This window comes from Anomaloglossus baeobatrachus, chromosome 11, assembly GCF_048569485.1.
Source record: "Anomaloglossus baeobatrachus isolate aAnoBae1 chromosome 11, aAnoBae1.hap1, whole genome shotgun sequence".
Classification (NCBI taxonomy): Eukaryota; Metazoa; Chordata; class Amphibia; order Anura; family Aromobatidae; genus Anomaloglossus; species Anomaloglossus baeobatrachus.
Window position 1 is genome coordinate 121,698,115 of NC_134363.1, and position 20,959 is coordinate 121,719,073.

General features: G+C 48.6%; 1 protein-coding gene and 1 non-coding gene across 2 annotated transcripts in view; both read right to left on the reverse strand.

Annotated features, from left to right (window-relative positions):
• Positions 1-20,959, reverse strand: part of TRIM28 (tripartite motif containing 28) — a 75,674-nt gene that overhangs the window by 47,628 nt on the left and 7,087 nt on the right. Inside the window, exon 2 of the mRNA XM_075328696.1 lies at positions 6,571-6,680. Within this exon, the coding sequence (XP_075184811.1) occupies positions 6,571-6,680 (110 nt within the window). The remainder of the gene's footprint in view (positions 1-6,570; positions 6,681-20,959) is intronic.
• LOC142257290 (small nucleolar RNA SNORD94) lies at positions 9,302-9,442 on the reverse strand. Its single transcript, XR_012727609.1, has one exon. It is a non-coding gene; the product is annotated as a small nucleolar RNA SNORD94 (small nucleolar RNA).

Consider the following 20,959-nt stretch of genomic DNA (forward strand, 5'->3'; position numbering starts at 1 on the left):
CCTAGGTGGGTAAAAGAATACCTCAATAAAAAGAGCCGAACAGCCCTCCTCTTACAGGTGGGCAACCGCCGCCTGAAGGACTCGCCTACCTAGACTGGCGTCTGCCGAAGCATAGGCATGCACTTGATAGTGCTTCGTGAAAGTGTGCAGACTAGACCACGTCGCTGCCTGACACACCTGCTGAGCCGTAGCCCTGTGCCGCAATGCCCAGGACGCACCCACGGCTCTGGTAGAATGGGCTTTCAGCCCTGAAGGAAGCGGAAGCCCAGAAGAATGGTAGGCTTCAAGAATCGGTTCCTTGATCCACCGAGCCAAGGTTGACTTGGAAGCCTGCGAACCCTTACGCTGGCCAGCGACAAAGACAAAGAGCGCATCTGAACGACGCAGGGGCGCCGTGCGAGACACGTAGAGCCGGAGTGCTCTCACCAGATCCAAACAGTGCAAATCCTTTTCACATTGGATTAGGGCAAAATGAAGGTAAGGAGATATCCTGATTGAGGTGAAAAGTAGATACCACCTTAGGGAGAAATTCCGGAACCAGACGCAGAACCACCTTATCCTGGTGAAACACCAGGAAGGGGGCTTTGCATGACAGCGCTGCAAGCTCAGACACTCTCCGGAGTGATGTAATTGCCACTAGAAAGGCCACCTTTTGCGAAAGACGTGATAAAGAGACATCCCGCAGCGGCTCGAAAGGTGGTTTCTGCAGAGCCGTTAGCACCCTGTTAAGATCCCAGGGTTCCAGCGGACGCTTGTAAGGTGGGACTATGTGGCAAACTCCCTGCAGGAACGTGCGGACCTGCGGAAGTCTGGCTAGACGCTTTTGAAAAAATACGGAGAGCGCCGATACTTGGCCCTTGAGAGAGCAGAGTGACAAACCCTTGTCCATTCCGGATTGGAGGAATGAAAGAAAAGTGGGTAAGGCAAACTGCCATGGAGAGGAACCGTTATCAGAGCACCAGGATAAGAAGATTTGCCAAGACCTGTAATAGATCTTGGCGGACGTTGGCTTCCTGGCTTGTCTCATGGTGGCAATGACATCCTGAGATAACCCTGAAGACGCTAGGAGCCAGGACTCAATGGCCACACAGTCAGGTTGTGGGCCACAGAATTCAGATGGAAAAATGGCCCTTGTGACAGCAAGTCTGGGCGGTCTGGAAGCGCCCACGGCTGACCCACCGTGAGATGCCACAGATCCGGGTACCACGACCGCCTCGGCTAGTCTGGAGCGACGAGAATGGCGCGACGGCAGTCGGACCTGATCTTGCGTAACACTCTGGGCAGCATCGCCAGAGGAGGAAACACATAAGGCAGTCGGAACTGCGACCAGTCCTGAACTAACGCGTCCGCCGCCAGAGCTCTGTGATCCTGAGACCGTGCCATGAATGCCGGGACTTTGTTGTTGTGCCGTGACGCCATGAGATCGACGTCCGGCGTTCCCCAGCGGCGACAGATCTCTCGAAACACTTCTGGGTGCAGAGACCATTCCCCCGCATCCATGCCCTGACGACTGAGAAAATCTGCTTCCCAGTTTTCTACGCCCGGGATGTGAACTGCGGAGATGGTGGAGGCTGTGGCTTCCACCCACTGCAGAATCCGCCGGACTTCCTGGAAGGCTTGACGACTGCGAGTGCCGCCTTGGTGGTTGATGTATGCGACGGCAGTGGCGTTGTCCGACTGGATACGGATCTGCCTGCCCTCCAGCCACCGCTGAAAAGCCAATAGGGCTAGATACACTGCCCTCATGTCCAGAACATTGATCTGAAGGGATGACTATCGGAGTCCAGGTTCCCTGAGCCCTGTGGTGGAGAAAAACCGCTCCCCACCCTGACAGGCTCGCGTCCGTGGTGACCACAGCCCAGGTCGGGGGTAGGAAGGATTTTCCCTGCGAGAGAGAGTTGGGAAGGAGCCACCACTGAAGTGACGTCTTGGTTGCAAGGGAAAGAGACGTTCCTGTCGAGGGAAGCCGATCTCCTGTCCCATTTGCGGAGAATGTCCCATTGGAGCTGCCGTAGATGGAATTGCGCGAACGGCACTGCCTCCATCGCTGCCACCATCTTCCCCAGGAAGTGCATGAGGCGCCTTAAGGGGTGTGACTGACTCCGAAGAAGTGATTGCACCCCTGCCTGCAGAGAAAGCTGTTTGTCTCGCGGTAGCTTGACTACCGCTGACTGTGTATGAAACTCCATCCCGAGGTAAGTCAGTGATTGGGTCGGTGTCAACTTGGATTTTGGGAAGTTGATGATCCACCCGAACTGCTGGAGAGTCGTCAGAGCGACTGTAAGGCTGTGTTGACACGCCACCCGAGAAGGGGCCCTGACTAGGAGATCGTCTAGGTAGGGAATCACCGAGTGGCCCTGAGAGTGTAGGACCGCCACGACGGATGCCATGACTTTGGTGAAAACCCGTGGGGCTGTCACCAGGCCGAAAGGCAATGCCACGAACTGAAGGTGTTCGTCCCTGATGGCGAAACGCAAGAAGCGTTGATGTTCGGGTGCGATCGGCACGTAGAGATAAGCATCTTTGATGTCGATCGATGCTAGGAAGTCTCCTTGTGACATCGAGGCGATGACCGAGCGGAGAGATTCCATCCGAAACCTTCTGGTTTTCACGTGTCTGTTGAGCAGTTTGAGGTCCAGAACGGGACGGAATGATCCGGTTTTTTTTGGCACCACGAACAAGTTGGAGTAAAAGCCGCGACCACGTTCCTGAAGGGGAACGGGGGGGGGGGGGGGGTGTCACAACTCCTTCTGTCTTCAGAGCGTCCACCGCCTGAAAAAGTGCGTCGGCCTGAGCGGGGGGCGGAGAGGTTCTGAAGAAACGAGCCGCAGGACGGGAGCAGAACTCTATCCTGTAACCGCGAGACAGAATGTCTCTCACCCATCGGTCTTGAATATGTGGCCACCAGGCGTCGCCAAAGCGGGAGAGCCTGCCACCGACAGAGGATGCGGTTAGGGGATGCCGAGAGTCATGAGGAGGCCGCCTTGGAGGCAGTGCCTCCTGCGGCCTTTTGGGGGCGTGACTTGGACCGCCACGCATAGGAGTTCCTCTGGCCTTTCTCCTGCCTGCTGGACGAAGAGGATTGGGGCTTGGCGGAGGGACGAAAGGACCGAAACCTCGATTGTATTTTCCGTTCTTGAGGTCTCTTAGGTCTGGACTGGGGTAAGGAGGAGTCCTTTCCCTTGGATTCCTTAATTTCATCCAATCGTTCGCCAAACAAGCGTTCGCCAGAAAACGGCAAACCGGTTAAGAACCTCTTGGAGGCAGAGTCTGCCTTCCATTCGCGCAGCCACATGGCCCTGCGGACTGCCACAGAGTTAGCGGATGCCACAGCTGTACGGCTAGCCGAGTCTAGGCCTGCGTTCATGGCGTAGGAAGAAAAAGCTGACGCTTGAGAAGTCAAAGACGCAACTTGCGGAGCAGAATTACGTGTGACAGCATTAATCTCAGTCAGACAAGCCGAGATAGCTTGGAGTGCCCACACGGCTGCAAAGGCCGGGGCAAAAGACGCGCCCGTGGCCTCATAGATGGACTTCACCAGGAGCTCTGCCTGTCAGTGGCATCCTTTAGCGATGAGCCATCTGCCACCGATACCACAGATCTAGCCGCCAATCTAGAGACTGGAGGATCCACCTTGGGACATTGAGCCCACCCCTTAACGACTTCAGCGGGGAAGGGGTAACGCGTGTTAGTGAGGCGCTTAGTAAAGCGCTTGTCCGGAACCGCTCTGGGCTTCTGGACAGCATCTCTGAAGTTAGAGTGATCGAAGAACGCACTACGTGTACGTTTGGGGAACCGAAACTGGTGTTTCTCCTGCTGAGACGCCGACTCCTCCACAGTAGGAGGCGGGGGAGAGAGATCCAACACCTGGTTGATGGACGAGATAAGATCATTCACTAATGCTTCCCCCTAAGGTGTATCAAGGTTAAGGGCGACGTCAGGGTCAGAACCCTGAGCTGCGACGTCCGCCTCGTCCTCCAGAGAGTCCTCAAGCTGGGAACCCGAGCAGCGTGAAGAAGTCGGGGAAGATTCCCAGCGAGCCCGCTTAGCCTGTCTAGGACTGTGGTCCTGGCAGGAGTCCTCCGTGTGGGACCTAGGGCCCAACCTGGGAGCGTGCTGCGGCTCAGACCGAGAGGGGCCTGGAGGTGACGATCCAACAGGGGCCGGGGCCTGTGTAAGGACCGGTCTGGACTGCAAAGCTTCTAGCAGCTTAGCAGACCATTTGTCCATAGACTGAGCCATGGATTGTGAAAGTGACTCAGAGTTTCTCAGCAAAAGAGGAGAACTCTGTCCCTGGCGCCTGGACAGGGGGAGCAGGGGGGGGGGTCTACATGAGCCGAGGGGTCCACTAGTGACCGAGGCTCCGGCTGAGCAAGTGAAACAGGGGTCGAGCATTGCTCACAGTGAGGGTAGGTGGAACCCGCAGGTAACATAGCCCCACAAGAGGTACAGGCCGCAAAAAAACCCTGTGCCTTAACAGCTTTGCTCCTTGTGGACGACATGCTGTTGTCTCCTAGGAGAATGATCACTGAGGGTATATGGGCAAAAACAGGGTATACAGCCCAACCGAACAGAAATATATATATATATATAAATACGTATCTATTCCGGCACCCTGGGGGGGGGGGGGACCAGCACCGGGTGACCGGTGTGGCTTACCGACCGCTAACAAGCGGAGTGTGTGCCTCCAGATTCCCAGCTTTAGGTCCCCTGGAGCTGCAGAGCTGTTCCTGAGAATCCTCCACCGGCAGAATGCCCAAAAATGGCTGCCGGAGATATCAGGGGAGGAGTGGAGCCGTGGGCGGCGCCAGGAAAGTGCGGGAATCTGGGGTCCCCACAGTGATCAGTGAGGGGGGAGGAAACATGCAGGATGCTCCAGCCCTCACATCCGACGTCAGGTCGGCAGTCCCGCCCTTACCCCCTGACAGGCAGGCCCGGGGGCGGGATTTTTGCGACTAGGCCGCGATGAAGCCGGGGACTAAATTTGAGACCGCGCCCGACAAGCAGGCACGGTCGGCGCGGAAGTCCGCCGGTCTTCTCAATTCAGCAGCTGCCGCAGCGTCCGGGAAGAAGGTGCGCTCCTGCATATTCCCCAATGGGGACACAGAGTACCTTAGAGTTGCAGGACCCGGTACCTGAGGTTGAATAGACTCCGGTCCGGCAGATTCCCACAGGGGCTGCGGAGGGAGCACGGTCCCAGCAAATGGCTGACCGTTCAGGATCCCACTTCTCCCAGAGCCGCTAAGGGATGGTGAAGGAGACTGCATGAGGCTCCAGCCTTTGTACCCGCAATGGGTACCTCAACCTTAACAACACCGCCGACATAGTGGGGTGAGAAGGGAACATGCCGGGGGCCCCGTGGGGGCCCTCTTTTCTTCCAACCGACATAACTAATATGAGAATGCATGAGTGGATGTGTGCCTCCTTCCACACAAAGCATAAAACTGAGGAGCCTGTGATCCACAGGAGGGTGTATAGGCAGAGGGGAGGGGTTACACTTTTTAAAGTGTAATACTTTGTGTGGCCTCCGGAGGCAGAAGCTATACACCAATTGTCTGGGTCTCCCAATAGAGCGACAAAGAAAAAAAGTTTTGATTAGGGCGATTTCACACATTTGGCATTTCGCCGGATCCGGCACGCATGCTGTACATTCATTTACAGTGGAAGTGCGACACCATGCGGACAAATGTGGTTGTGCATTAAGCACAAGACCGCATGGTGTTGCGCTTCCACTGTAAATGAATGTACTGTATTGCATGCCAGATCCGGCAAAATGCTGAATGTGTGAAACAAGCCTTATACTCATGTGAGGGGTGGTCCAGTGCAGTGGATGTCGCTGATCCCAGTACACGCCACCTCCTCTTACGACCACCATCCTCCTTCCCTGCTCTATGTGAATGGCGAGTCCCATGTTATCCCCACAGAGTCCTCCATTACACTCCTGCACATATGCCACCTCACTGCCCTGCTGCGGGCAGAGCAAAGCACTGTAATGTACAGTGAAAGATCAAAGACCGCCATCACATGCACACTACAATGCTTTTATCTGCCCTCAGCAGGGCAGAGAGAAGTGCACGTGAGCAATGGAGGATAGAGTGGATGACATAGGACACGTTATCCACAACATTTAGCAGTGAAGGAGGACCTGTGATCTTAAGAATATAAGAGGCACCGGACCGAGAGCAGCAACGCCCATGGGAACAGCGTGCAACGCGAGTATAATAAAAAGTCTATTTAGGGTATACCGATATGCTTGAGCACTTATATACTGTAATCTAGAATGCTGAATATAATGATTACTGGTGATGGCCGCAGTGTATAGAGGACTAATCTAGTGACAGGTTCCCTTGAAGGAGGAAGGAACAAGGCCGTCACATTGCAGAAGGGCTCTGTGCCACTAAGTGGAAATAGGAGCCATGTTCCTAAAACCAGTCTTTGAGAGTAAGCTTGCCTTGCCCAACTGCATTTAATAGTGCAACTCTTGAGTTGAGAGGGTAAGGGGGAGGGAGAGTCTTCGTACGGTTTAACATTGCTATACTAGGTATGACTAGGTACTTATACCAATCTTACCTGAATGGTTTCAGCTGCTTGGTCTGCAGAAGCATCCTCTCTAAGAAAATAGTTCTCCACAATTTCCTTCTGATAGCACTGATTCTTGCACACTGGACAGTTGACCATAACTAGAAAGGTACAAGAGACCATTAAGTCAAACAGCAGTACCAGCTAAGCAGAAAAGATAATCAAATACATAATACACAAATAGTAAGAGGCAGGAGATGTTACTTTAGAGTTCACTTTTATTAAAGCATTCTTGCAGAATGGGAGGTTTGGCCATAGCACATATACTAAGTATAAGGAATTTGGGGTAAGTGTTGGTTTCAAGTAGGAAAGTAGCTTTTGCCAATCATCATGTATTTAAATACTATATATGGCTCACTGATATCTGCCGCATTAGGCTAGGTAGAAGTGGCCTGTAGTGGTCTCTGGACAGGAGGATATCCCTGCTGCCATGTGCAGTACCAATATACACATGATTAGAAAAATCCAACCAGGGCTAAGTTGTTCTGATGGCTCGGTGTATGGCTACTCTAGAAAATGAATTTTTTTTTCCCCTAGTAAACTAATGCACTTAAACCACTGGCGTGGCTGTATTGGTTTTAGTACAAAAAAAAACAAAACTCCCACACCACAAAAAAAAAAAAAAAAAACTAGGTGTAAACCCACTTGCAAAATGTCCTGGAAGCGTAAAGAAAAGGGTGGATGCAATTGTGAGTAGATCAAAACAGTACTTTAACCCCTTAACGTACTGGGTACGTCATGGATCGTGTGCTGGTAAGCCCCGCCCCCTGCCGCGATCCGCGCACATATCAGTTGTTATCAACAGCTGACATGTGTGCCTGCTAGCCGCGGGTGGAATCGCTTCCACCCGCGGCCATTAACCCCTTACATTTTGCTGCCAAAATCTGGCAGCGATATGTATATGGGCGCCACCATGACAGTCACTTACCCCGCCCCCACCGGAAGTCACGTGACATGATCACATGACTTTCGGTGGTTGCCAAGGTAGCACAGGGTCATGTGATGACGCCTGTAGCTAACATGACTCACTTCCTCTCAATGCTGGAATACAGCCAGCATTGAAAGTAAAGCAGCAAATCTGCAGTTCTCAGCTCTGTAGCTGAGATCTGCAGATAGAGCGATCGGATTGCTGATTGCTATAGCCCCCTAGGGGGACTAGTTAAAAAAAAAAAAAAAGTAAAAAAAAGTTTTAAAAATTTAAATAAAAAAATACCTAAAAAGTTCAAATCACCCCATTGAAAATTAAAGGGTTAAAAAAATACAAAATAAACACATTTGGTATCGCCACGTTCAGAAATGCCTGATTTTTTGGTCGCCGCAAATTTTGCGCAAAATGCAATAACAGGTGATCAAAACATAGCATCTGCGCAAAAATGGTACCGTTAAAAACGTCAGGTCGAGACGCAAAAAATAAGCCATCACTGAGCCTCAGATCCTGAAAAATGAGAATGCTACGGGTTTTGGAAGATGGCGCAAAACGTTCGCCACGTTTTTTGGACAAGCTTGTGAATTTTTTTTTAACCCCTTAGATACAAGTAAACCTATACATGTTTGGTGTCTACAAACTCGTACTGACCTGAGGCATCACATAGATATCTCAGTTTTACCATATAGTGAACACTGAATAAAATATCCCAAAAACTATTGTACGATCTCACTTTTTTTGCAATTTTTCCGCACTTGGAATTTGTTTGCCGTTTTCCAGTACACTATATGGTAAAACTTATGGTTTCATTTAAAAAGTACAACTCGTCCCGCAAAAAACAAGCCCTCATATGGCAAGATTGATGGGAAAAAAAAAAAAAAAAAAATTACGCCTCTCAGAAGAAGGGGAGCAAAAACAAACGGAAAGTGCCTGGGGGCTGAAGGGGTTAAGTGGCACTTGCATGTGGGCTCAAGGCTTGGATTTTTCAGCTCCAACTATTGAAAACTACATACCATTTGCAGTGCATTTTTCTAGGACATATAGAAGCTTCCCACAGTAAGATGTAAGATATGGACTTTACTTTAATATGGGGTAGTCAAACTCTTGCTATACTCCGGGACTCTAGTTATGGCAATATTTCAGAATAGGATAGGGTAAAATGTGTTTTTTTTTTTAAAAGGGAACCTGTCACCACTTATTTGGCTATAAGCTGCGGCCACCACCACCGGGCTCTTATATACAGCCTTCTAACATGCTGTATATAAGAGCCCAGGCCGGGGGTATAACATAAAAAAAAACACTTTATAAAACCTACCTAACAGTCGTGCGGTGGGCCTTATGGGCGTCTGTTTTCCGATGCCGCCTCTTTTGGCCATCTTTGTGCTCCTTCTCCAGCCACGGTGCATGATGGGTATGACGTCATACACACTCGCCGGCATTCAGGTCCTGAGCAGGGCCGATCAAAGTATTGTAGTGCGCCTGCACAGGACCGGCGAGTGTCAATGATGTATCCACGTCATGCACCCAGGCTTCAGAAAGAGGAGGAAGATTGCTGAAAGAGGAGGCGCCGGCACCGGACAACGGAGACGCCCATAAGGCCCACCACGCGACCGTTAAATATTAAGTGTTTTTTTATGTTATACCCCCGGCCTGGGCTCTTATATACAGCATTCTAACATGCTGTATATAAGAAACCAGTGGTGGTGGCCGCAGCTTATACGCCAAAAAAGTGGCGACAGGTTCCCTTTAAACTTTGTTGATCGGCAGACTGGATTTGGGGCTTTTAAGTACATAGATGTGGCTCAGTTAGGCGACAAGTTCATGCAGGCCAGTTCCAGGCAGCCAACCACACGTCAGCAGCCTCAGAATATCCAGCACTACATTCGGCTCCCATGATTCAGCCGAGGTCCGTACCCCTGCGCAGTTCATCATTGCCACCATTGTACAGATTTATAATTGTTTACTATTTAAGTTGCCTGACTACAGAAAAGAAACAAACTTTAAATCCTGGATCTCAGTGGGCCTAATTTCTATGGTTGGCTAAGGACCTGTACGAACACCAGAGTATGAAGGGTCCGGACTACAAGACATTACATATAAAGTTCCACACACAAAAGCACAGAGCAAGTAATGAAAGGACAGCATCAGTCAAACAAAAAAAATCTGAATCCTCAGACAAAATGCAGCCTAAGTCAATGATATTTGTGTAAAGCCGCAGTCACTTGCGACACTGTTCTTGCTCAAGTCAGATGCATCACCCAGCACAGTGCCGCTCCAGACAAAAGCATGCATCTGCATAGAAATACATGCATCTGCACGCTTATGTCTGGAGAGCGACAGACCGTGCTCGGTGATGAGACTTGATTCTCCCACAAGTCAGACGCAAGTGTGACTCCAGTCTAACAATGTCACAATCTTCATGAATTCCTCCATTAACCCATAGTTCCATCATGTTTTTGCTGTCATTGGTCACAAATCAGGCGTAGATTAGGTGCACACTGCATCCGTACACCAATGGCCGAGTGTCACAGGAGTACCAAGATGGCAGTGATAGGGGCCTTCAGCAGGCTCCCAGCTGCCTAGGTAACCCATTAGTGCCCTGGAAAAGCATCACAGAAGTCTGATGAAAGCTGGTGCACGTGAGCACTGGCAACTGTGCCATTCAAGTGCTGCCATCAGTAACTGAAAGCAGCAAAAGGAAGCTCAGCTCCAGCCCATTACACTGCAATATAACAGACAGCAGCGAGTGGAGAGCAGTTCCATGCGCCCAAACAGTTGATTTCCACCTCATATGAGGTGTCTGCGTACTCAGGAAGAATTGCACAATTTTAATGGTGCATTTTTTCCTGTTACCCTTGGGGAGAAAAAAAAAAAAAAAAAAAAAAAAACACTATTTGGTTGACGTAACAATTTTGTGGTAAAAAGTTTGTTTTTTTATTTTCATAGCTCAATGGTATAAACGTCTGAAGCACCAAGGGGGTTCAAGGTGCTCATATATGTAGAAAAATTCCTTGAATGGTTAGTTTCCAAAATGGGGTGAATTGTGGAAGGTTTCTGCTGTTTAGGTACCTTAGGGGCACTGCAAATGCAACATTGTGCCTGCAAACAAAAATGCTTTCCAAAGTTCAAGTATTGCTCCTGTTCCGAACCGTCCCATTTGTCCAGAGGTGTGACCATGTGTGTGGTATCAGCACACTCAGAATAAAACTGGCTAACAAATTTTGGGGTCCATAATGTTGCGTTATTTCTTCTAAAAGTGAATAAATTGAGGCTAGAGCAACATTTTAGGAAAAATGATCTTTTTGGTTTTTCTTCATTACACATCGCTTTAGTTCCTGTGAAACACCTGAAGGGTTAATAAGCTTCTTTGATGTGGTTTTGAGTACTTAGAGGGGTGCAGTGTTTAGAATGGTGTCACTTGGGTATTTTCTGTCACCTCAGCCTCTCAGTCACTTCAAATGCGATGTGATCCCTAAGGCTAAGTTCACACATCCTGTGTTTTGCATCAGTCACAATCCGTCGCCTTGGGGAATTACGGTAACCTGCAAAATATTTTGCAGGAATCCTGTATTTCCCCATAGACTTCTATTAGCGACGGATTGCGACTGATGACCCTGCGTTGCATCCGCTGCGTCGCGGTCCGTCGTTTTTGACTGACCGCCGAGCGGGTAGCAACGCTGAATGTAACGTTTTTCGGGCCGTCAAAATTAACGCGCCGCGCAGGAATCCGTCGCCATCCGTCAAGCTTGTAATGCATGTCTATGGTGCTGGATTCCGTCGTAATCCGTCTTACAACGGAATCCAGCGCAGGATTCCGTCATGCTCTACTGAGCATGCCCAGCATGCTTGGCACGCCCACTGGGCTGTCCCAAACACAGACGGATCATGACTGATCCGTCAAAAAACGGACGCACAGCGGATGTAACGGACGCAACTGATCCGTTTTTTCACAGGATTCCTGTGAAAGGAATCCTGTGAAAAACACATCAGTTGCATCAGTTGACATCTTGAAAATGACTGATCCGTTGCTGACGGACCTGACGGATTGAAAACACAGGATGTGTGAACTTAGCCTAAAAAATTAAATTTTTGTACATTTCGTTGGAGAAAAAAACAAAAAAAAAACTGACCCTACTACTATTGTAATTTTGGGGGAAAGTGGGGGGGTGCGTCTTATAGTCTGAATGTAGGGCTGCGGGCAATGAGGGTGCTGTGCTGGAGCAGGTAATCGGGGGCATGAGCAGGCTGCACAGCGCCTGCCGTGACCACGTGAACCCGCTCATTTAATATGCACGCCCATCATCTCAGCACTGAAGCCAGCGCTGACAGGTGAGCGGGGAATGCGCCCATATTAAACAGCCTTCCCGCATGATCACCCCTGGCAACTACAGCCTGGAGTGATCATGTGCGGCTGTATTCACTGCCCCCCGCGTGCATCATCATCATCAGCGCGTGGTGCAGTGAATCAGTATAACTCACCGGTCATGCTCCCTGCAGCACCAATGTCCTCCAGACTACGTGAGACTAGCGGTACGCACGGCGATGACGTCATCGCTGTGCGCATGTGTCCACACGCAGCTGCCGCAGTCACAGACAGGAGGTCATTGCGATGCTGCAGGGATCGTGGCCGGCGCCACACTCCAGTGCTGCTGCTGACAGACTGGAGAAGGAGCGATGCTGCAGGGAGTGAGGTAAGGAGAGTATGAACGTTTAAATTTTTTTTATGTGGCACAGGATGCGGGCCGTATAGCACGATGGGGGTATATTATGAGCAGGATTATTATAGCGCCATCAATTCCATGGCACTTTACATGTGAAAGGGGTATACATAATAGGGACAAGTACAATAATCATAAACAATACAAGACAGACAGGTACAGGAGGACAGAGGTCCCTGCCCGCAAAGGCTCACAGGTCTACAAGGGATAGGTGAGGATACAGTAGGTTAGGGTAGAGCTGATTGTGCGGCGCTGTATCAGACTGAGGGTTACGGCAGGATGGAGGTATATGAGCAGGATGGGGCCATATTCCAGGATGGGGTATATAGCAGGATATGGCCATATGCCAGTATATTGCAGGATGCGGCCATATGCCAGGCTGACTGTATATAGCAGGATGGGGGCTGGGATCAACCCCATATATTACCCAGTTTGCCGCCGCACCAGGATTAGCTGGGGTGAAGCGCCAGGATTGGTGCATCTAATGGATGCGCTGCTTCTGGGGCGGCTGCTATTTTTAGGCTGGGGAGGGTCCTATAACCATAAACCTCCCTAGAATACCAGACCACAGATGTCCTCTTTACCATAGCTTTTTGCGGTCTACAAACCCCCCCCCAAAAAACGGAAGGCACATTGATGTAAAACAGACCGTATACAGAATAAAAAGGATGCGGTTGTTACACAGATGTGCATTGCTTTAAAAAAAAAAAAAAAATGAACCCTATGGCCCGAGTCCTGGTTGACGCAGGAAGTCCCCATCACAAGGGCCTCCAATGACAGCTAGGCTGCAGTAGTACTGTCCTGGTTTGTCCGCCACTGCACAATGCATAGTGTTTACAAATTATAGCGCCATCTATTCCATGGCGCTTTACATGTGAAAGGGGTATACATGGTTGACCCAGGAAAAACTGCTTTATATGACCAGGGGGAATTTTTGGGGACTTTAGTTTGGCTTGCTGTCATCTGGAGGGATTGCAAATCGTGGAGAAATCTAGTCCTTGTTGAATTTAATCAGAATTAGTGTCTGCATCTTCCGTGGACAGGCATGAGCGCATATCAGTGAGGATTGCCCCAGCAGAACTGAAAACACACACTAACATACTAGCAGGCCAGCACCTCCAAGGCATATAAGGAGAGGTCGGGCCAAGTGTTCAGCTTGGACACCCAATAATTAAGGAAAGTGAAGCATCAGAAAGGACACAGGTATGGTCACTTAAGTACCCCTCGACCATGTTGTGCAACTTCTCGCTCCTTGGCATTGTTACAGGCACAGATAGCCCTTGCTGATGTACTGGTTTATTGAAAGTGGCCCAGTTTGCGCACATTCCTTCCCCCCCCCCACCCCCCATCATCTGTTGGACCTGGTGTTAGTATCTCCCCATTAATCCTTGGTGCTGAAAAGAGCCGGTAACTCAGCAATGTATGAGGGTGATGTTTTCAAACAACTGATCTACTAATGACCCTTTTGAAGGATTCCATTGTGCAACCCTTTGGTGACTCTAAAAGGAGAGAAAAGTTGCTCATTGTGCCGTGGGTCCAGAAAGGTGGCCAACCAGTAAAAAGGTATCACACGAGGATCTTTCCACATACACATGAACTGTGCCATGTGGGCCAAGCTGCAAAGGAAAATCTGGCTCCATAGCCACATGCTTCAACTTTGAGATTATGCAGTGATTATTTCAAACAGACAGCAGCGGGATGGTTAAGGGGATAACCTGATCACCGCTCACGAGCTTGGTGCAGTACTCAAAGTTCTCAAGAACCCCACAAATATTAGCAATCCACACCCACTCGACAGTTATGTTGTGGCTGACTCAGTATGACTGTCAATTGAAGCTGGTATTCAGCTACTGCCCTCTTCTGCACAGTGATCTTCGCCAACACAGAATGTTGAGTTCCACCGTGTGGGCAGGTCGAACACGAGTCGGTGACTTTGAAAATTAAAGTGCTTTTGCAGCACTATAAGACCAGCAAAAGTGGTAGAGGAATGGCGGAAGGTATGCCAAGTCAAGGTAGGTTTTCCTAAATTTCTCAACTAGGTTCAGCACATGAGCCATGCATGGCAAATATACTAGCTTTCCGACCTTTAAAGCCGCCACCAGGTTACGCCCATTGTCGCAAAAGGTTGGAGGTGCAGAGGGAACAGCCACTGATTGGTCTCTTTTATACCTTGCCACACCTGAGCTGCAGTGTGGTTTGTGACCTAAACCGATCAACTTCAGCAAAGTGTTGCCGCTTTGCCGATACGCTGCTGCACAGCTCCCACCTTGGTAGTAATGGGGAGAGTAATTCAGCAGAGGATGAGGTGGAGAGGAGACAGGAAGTGGCATAATATAAGGCGGAAACACTGGTAGAAGTTGGGCCCGCTATACTTGGCGTGGGGAGGATGTGTGATGTTACAGTTTGCGACTTTGTCCCAACCTCCGCCGGGTTCACCCAGTGTGCCATGACAGATATGCATCGTCCCTGTCCACAACAACTTGTCTACGTGTGTTAGGTGGAACTTCCAGGTTACGGCGTTGGTCAGCACACTGTTGAGATTATTTAACACGTGCTTGTGTAACGAGAGGACGACAAAACAGGCAAAATAGTGGCGGCTGAGAACACTATTGTGGGGAGCCACATCCAAGAGATCACGGAACCACTTTCCACAAGCCTAAACGGCCACATCTCCACGCCTAGCAATTTGGCAATGTGCAAGTTTAGGTTTTGTGCCTGTGGGTGCGTGGCTGGGTACTTACGCTTCCTTTCCAAGACCTCAGGCACAGACCACTGGATGCTTCCCTGGGACAAGGAAGTGGATTGTGCTGGATGTTTGCTGTGTGTGCAATTGCACCTTGTGGGCAGGATGTATGAACGCCTGCTTCCTGGACAGCAGACTGAAGGACGTTGCACAGGCGACAGCAGTGGTTTGACCTGCAGAAAGAAATTTGGTAACCTGGTGTTTGGCCCACCTACTGGGGTGCTTGACTGCCATGTGGTTCTGCATATTGGTGGTGCTCAGGTTGCCTTTGCCCTGGCCTCTGCTCAACTTTGTATGGAAGATGCTACAGATAATTTTTTTCCCTGAAGGACTTTCAGAAAAAAGAAAAAATTCCAGACAGCAGCTGAACACACCCATGCCCTGACTCGGGCCACTAGTGCTCTTGGGAACAGTTGACCCAGTTCTCACTCTGGGCAAACCACTACCCCTTGGTGCCTGTGTTAGTGCTACATTTGAATCTTCCTCTGTTGCCGTGCTGGATATGTATGTCAACGGTCAAGGTCGGATCAGTGGACTCATTGACCACCTTGTCTTCCATCTCATCCTACTTCCCACTTGAGATTGTAGGCTGACCTGATGGCAACTGTGTCTCATGATCATCAGCCTTCACCTCTGGAGAATGTATATCAGGTTCCTCAAACTGGCTTTCTGGCCGTAGGTCCTCAAATACTTTTGCATCAATGCATGCCACAGCCTCACATTCCTCTTCCATGCCGCACGGTGAGAGGCCAAAGCCAACCAATGGGTACGTACAAAAAAAGATCCTCAGTGGCCAAGCTTGGTCATGTCTCCTGTGACTGATGAAGGGAGGAGCAAGGAGGGCCAGGTTGAGGATTGGATGGTGCACACATCTGCATTCACAGTAGACCCTGGTCATGAAAGATTGGTTGCTGCTTGACAAATGTGAAGAGGCCTTGTCTGCCATCAAAGACAAAATCTGCTCTCTTCTAGCTTCCACACACACTTTCCTTCCAGACTGGGAAATTTGGCAAGGAGCATAGTGGATGCATCAAGCTTCTTCGGACCTCACACAAACTCAGTCTCTTGTTGCCCACCACTGACAACACTACGCCCATGTCAACTGCATTTTGTCATTTTGGGTTTTGCTGACATTTGCAGATGTTGATAGCCCAAGCCAAGGAAACTTTAACCCCAAAAATATTGTGGAGAAAGTACAAGTGAGTACTTTGTACCAGGCAGCACAAAATGGTAGAGTCATGCTTTTTGGCAAAGGCCACTAGCAACGTATGAATTTGGCTGACGTGGACGGATGGCACAAGCAAGGCTGTGAAACTAAATATTGTGGAAAAAGGAACTGATCTTTCGAGCGAACATTTGCTTTTCTAATAATGAGCTTGTATGCATCATAGCGACGCAATAAGGATTCGCTCGTCAATTCGTTACAAATTGATACAGTCTGATAACACCAATTTAGAATGTTATTTGGTTTAACTAATAGCTAGATTCACAGTCACATAGCTCAGTACTGTTCTAGAATCTCCATGCCGCTGCAATGTTTGAACATGTGCTAAACAAAGAAACAGGAACCTGTGTGTGGGAGACATCTCAGCAGCTTGTCTCCTCCCACTAGTTCAGAGAAAACTGAAAATGGAGGCAGCCTACAGGGGGAAAATTGGTATAAATACAGGACGCAAGTCATACCCAGAAATTTTATCATTTCTAACGTATACAAGGCAACTTATATTGAAAAGTTCCTTAACACGGGAAGTACATTGACATTTCTGGATGTTCTCCAAACTTTTCAATCCTAAAAGGCTTAAAGCACCACTCCAGCTATTTTATTTTAGCACTGGAGTGGTGCTTTAAAGGCAGGCCCCCCCTGCCCTTTGTCTTATACTCGCCTTCCTGCGACAAATTATCAGTTGCTCCATTCTGTCTTCTCCAGTTTGTGACCTGTCAGCGGCTCCAGTGTTTTAAGATGGTCACAACTCAATACATCTCTACGAGAGTATTGCTCTGGCTTCCATACTTTTATTGAGAGCTTGTGACAACTTCAGGCCAGTCAGATAGTGCCAGGGAACCTTCTCTTATATAGCTTCAGGGAACCGGTGCAATGTTGAAAAAGGTGAATGCCTGATGGAGTATAAGAACTTGGGCTGTGGACTTTGGTTTAAAGAACCCCAGCAAAGAAAAAATAAAAATGCTGCAGTGGTGCTTTAACCCCTTAACGACCAAGGAGGTACAGGTACGCCCTTGATCGCCAATCTGCCTTTAAACATTAAAAGCCGTTTAAATGTATTTTAATGCATGGAAATAAGCAAGATATGTTAGAGAAATTTAAAAATGTATTCTCTTGGGCACTATTGATGAAATAAAATTAAAGCGCACCAATCACCAGGATTTTTCATTGTAACCTAAAGCCAGTGCTATAGTGGTGCCATCATGCTGATTCTATACATACCTTTATTAATTGTCAGCTCGGATGTAATGTTGTAGAAACAAGTTTGTAAAATGACCAGCTTTTTGATTGGCAGCAGCAGCCGATCAGCTGATAGTTGGGGTTGTTATTCATAGGATTCCTGCCCCCTTGCCTGTATGTCCTCTAACTTTAATTTACTCTAATTTTATTATAGAAGTGTTTTATTAAGTGGCTAGAAGGACCTTTGCTGATGTCATACACATGTGACCAGAAGGGGCAGGGCCTCAGCCAACAAAAAAAAAATAATGTTGCTTCCAGGTATCAGCTGTTAGCCAAGGCCCCACCCTTGTCACATGGATATAACATCGGCAACTTTGCTTGTGTTTCTAAAACATTACATTCTAGCTGACATCTAAAGGTATGTAAAGAATCAGCCCGATAGTGCCACTATAGCACTGGCTTTAGGTTATATAGGAAAATCATGCCGATTGGTGCACTTTAAGACAATGGTTACTCTTAGGCTATGTGCACACGTTGCGTACTGTCAGTGCAGAAATTTCTGCAGCGATTTAAAGAGCACACGTGCGCTTCAAATCGCTGCAGAAACAGTCCGTAATAATAATAAAAAAAAAAAAAAGCCGATTCCATGCGCTCTGACTGCAGCCCCTCCCATAGACAGGGCGGGGGATGCAGGCAAAACGCAGGAAAGTAGTGGCATGTCACTTCTTAGAACGCGCTCTTCGGGCAGCAGCCGAAGCGCTGCGCTCTAATACGCCACGTGCGCACGGCTCCTGCACAATCTCCATAGATTGTGCAGGGGAGGCAGAACGCATACAGTTACGGTGCAGATCGCAGCGTAACTGCATGCAATTACGCAACATGCGCACATAGCCTTAGGCTATGTGCCCATGGGAGATTAAACCTGCAGATTTATCTGTGGAAAATCCGTGGATTTTCTAGATAAATCCACAGGTTTCAGCATGTACAGACACTCCCCATGTTATCCTATGGGACATTGGGAGTGCTGTGTCCATGCTGCGGAACATGCTGATGTCCTGCAGCCGCACGTAACTGCATGTCAATTATTTCTGCAGAATTACCTGCGGAAATCCCAACCCTCCACTATGGAGACAGAGGCCGGGATTTCTGCAGGTAAGTCACACGAATGCCCGCAGGTTTACCGCGTTTGTAATGTTTTTTTGGAACAAAAATGCTGTAACAAAAAAAAAAAAAATGTAAGATGCCACATGTGAACATACTCTTGCAGAACTGACTGAAGATGGCCATTTACATTTATTAAATTCCTGGAAGTGGAACTGTCGTCAGTTTAGGCAAGTTCCATGTATGCAGCTATGTACATGAAAGAAAAAAAAAAGCTCACCCGTTTCCCTCTCTGCATTCAGTTTTGGGCTATAATTTGCATGCTGCACACAGGCCATTTTAACCCTTTCTGGGCTGTTTATAAAAGCTCCAGCTGCTCATTAGTTACCAATAATGGAAGGTTGCTCAAAACCCTAGGTATAAGGCCCTGTGCCCACAGGAGCTTGCTTCTGCAGCAGAAAACCCGCAGATTTATCTGGATTTTCCAGATAAAAATGCAGGTTTCAGCACGTACAGACACTCCCCATGTTATCCTATGGGACATGGGGAGTGCTGTGTCCACGTTGCGGAATGTGCGGTTGTGGAATATACTGCGGATATCCCGCAGCCGCACATAACTGCATGTCAATTATCCCTGCAGCATTACCTGCGGAAATCCCCTGCTTTGGCCCATACGTACCTGCCTTGATAGCAGACACCTGGTCATTTTCCATTCGTGCACAGGAGAAGAAAGGAGGAGGTGAGTGGGGCCTGCATGAGCTCCGGTCACGTGACAGCCGGAGCTAGTTCAGGCCCGCCCACCTTCTTCACAGTGTAAACACGGCCGGAGACTGGAGAGAAGTGCTGCATGATGGCGGTATGGATCACTCAGCACTTGTTCTGCATTGAGGATGCAGTGCCGAAGCCATGGTACTGTATCCTCAATGCAGAATGCCTGCACCATATCCGCAGGACATTCCGCAAATAAACCGCAGCATGAAGACAAAGCTGTGCTGCGGTTTTCTGGGAGCTCCTGTGGAAATAATCGCAGGACACTGTCCCCCGTGGGCACATAGCCTTAGTCCTATTGCAGCATAGAAAAAAAGTCAGATTGAAATTTCTCTGGATATGGCAATGCCCTTGAGTGCCTGATCATAAAAGATGTACTGTGATAATTGCCACAACATGGAGTACGCAGGAAAACATGGCGCCATCCAGGTGAATGACCATTGATATAATTGCATAATCCACTAAAATGATGAGACTCAAAAGAAACCCAAGCAGTAGTGATGTGACTGTCCAGACCGATCCCACAGAGCCGGCTCCCTGCTGTTAATGTCGTGAGCAGGCACACCAGTGAGCCACTAAATTCTTTCAATGGCTCTCACTGGACATAAAAGTCTGGTGATCGGCACGCAGAACACCACCCACCTGAACAAACCATCCCATTCTACATTTTAATTGGTCTGTTGCACTGCAGGTGGGCAGGTTGTCAGTGGGTGAGGTTTCGATTATGTTAACAGTATTAGGCTACTTTCACACATCAAGTTTTTTCCATCAGGCACAATCCGTAAAAAAACGGATCCGGTACCGCATTTGTTTTATCCCTATAGATTTGCATTGTTACCGGATTGTGCCTGATTGCTTTGCATCCGTTTTTTCCAGATACGGCAAAATTAATTAAAGCGGCGGCCGGAGGCAACGTATCTTGTAACTTTTTTTTGTCCTGCAAAAAAAAAAAAAACGCATCGCGCCGGATCTGGCGTGTTTTACAATGGAAGCCTATGTACGCCGGATCCGGCACAATGCGGCAAAAACAAATGCGGCTGTCGGATCCGTTTTTGTAAACTGCGCATGCTCCAATGTTTTGAAAAAACGGATACAGCTAAAAAAAACAACAAAAAAACGGACGAACCGGAGGCAAAACTGATCCATCGGATCCTTTTAACGGATCCGGTTTTTACATTTTTTGCCGGATCCGTTGGATCAGGAAAAAAAAAAAAAAAAACATTGTGCCTGAATGCAAAAAACTGATGTGTGAAAGTAGCCTTAAATATTTATTTAACTGGGCATGGATCTGAAAGAGCCGGCTCTTTTGGTGAATGGAGGCATGTGAGCCGGACCACCAATAGGAGCTCGAATGCCCATCACTACAAAAGCAGGTGACTTCCCTCCATTCTGTCTAAAGGTGGATTCAAATATATCACACATTACGCCATAAGAGCTGGTGCCCAAATAGGGATCTACTCCGTAACTGTATGAGCAAAAACCCGGCACTCTGAAGTATGGGGTGATTATGTGAAACACAAATATTTAAACAATTTAGTCCTAAATTCCAGACCTTTATCAGAATGTGGCTCATTGCTTTGACAGAAAGGGTTCCAGAGGTCAGGGGCAAGAGTAAGGCTATGTGTCCACAGTAAAAGGTCCCTGCGGATTTTTTTGCCTGAAAATCCGCAACTTTCGCGGCAAATCCGCACCCGCGGATTTACCGCGGATTTGCCGCGGATTTT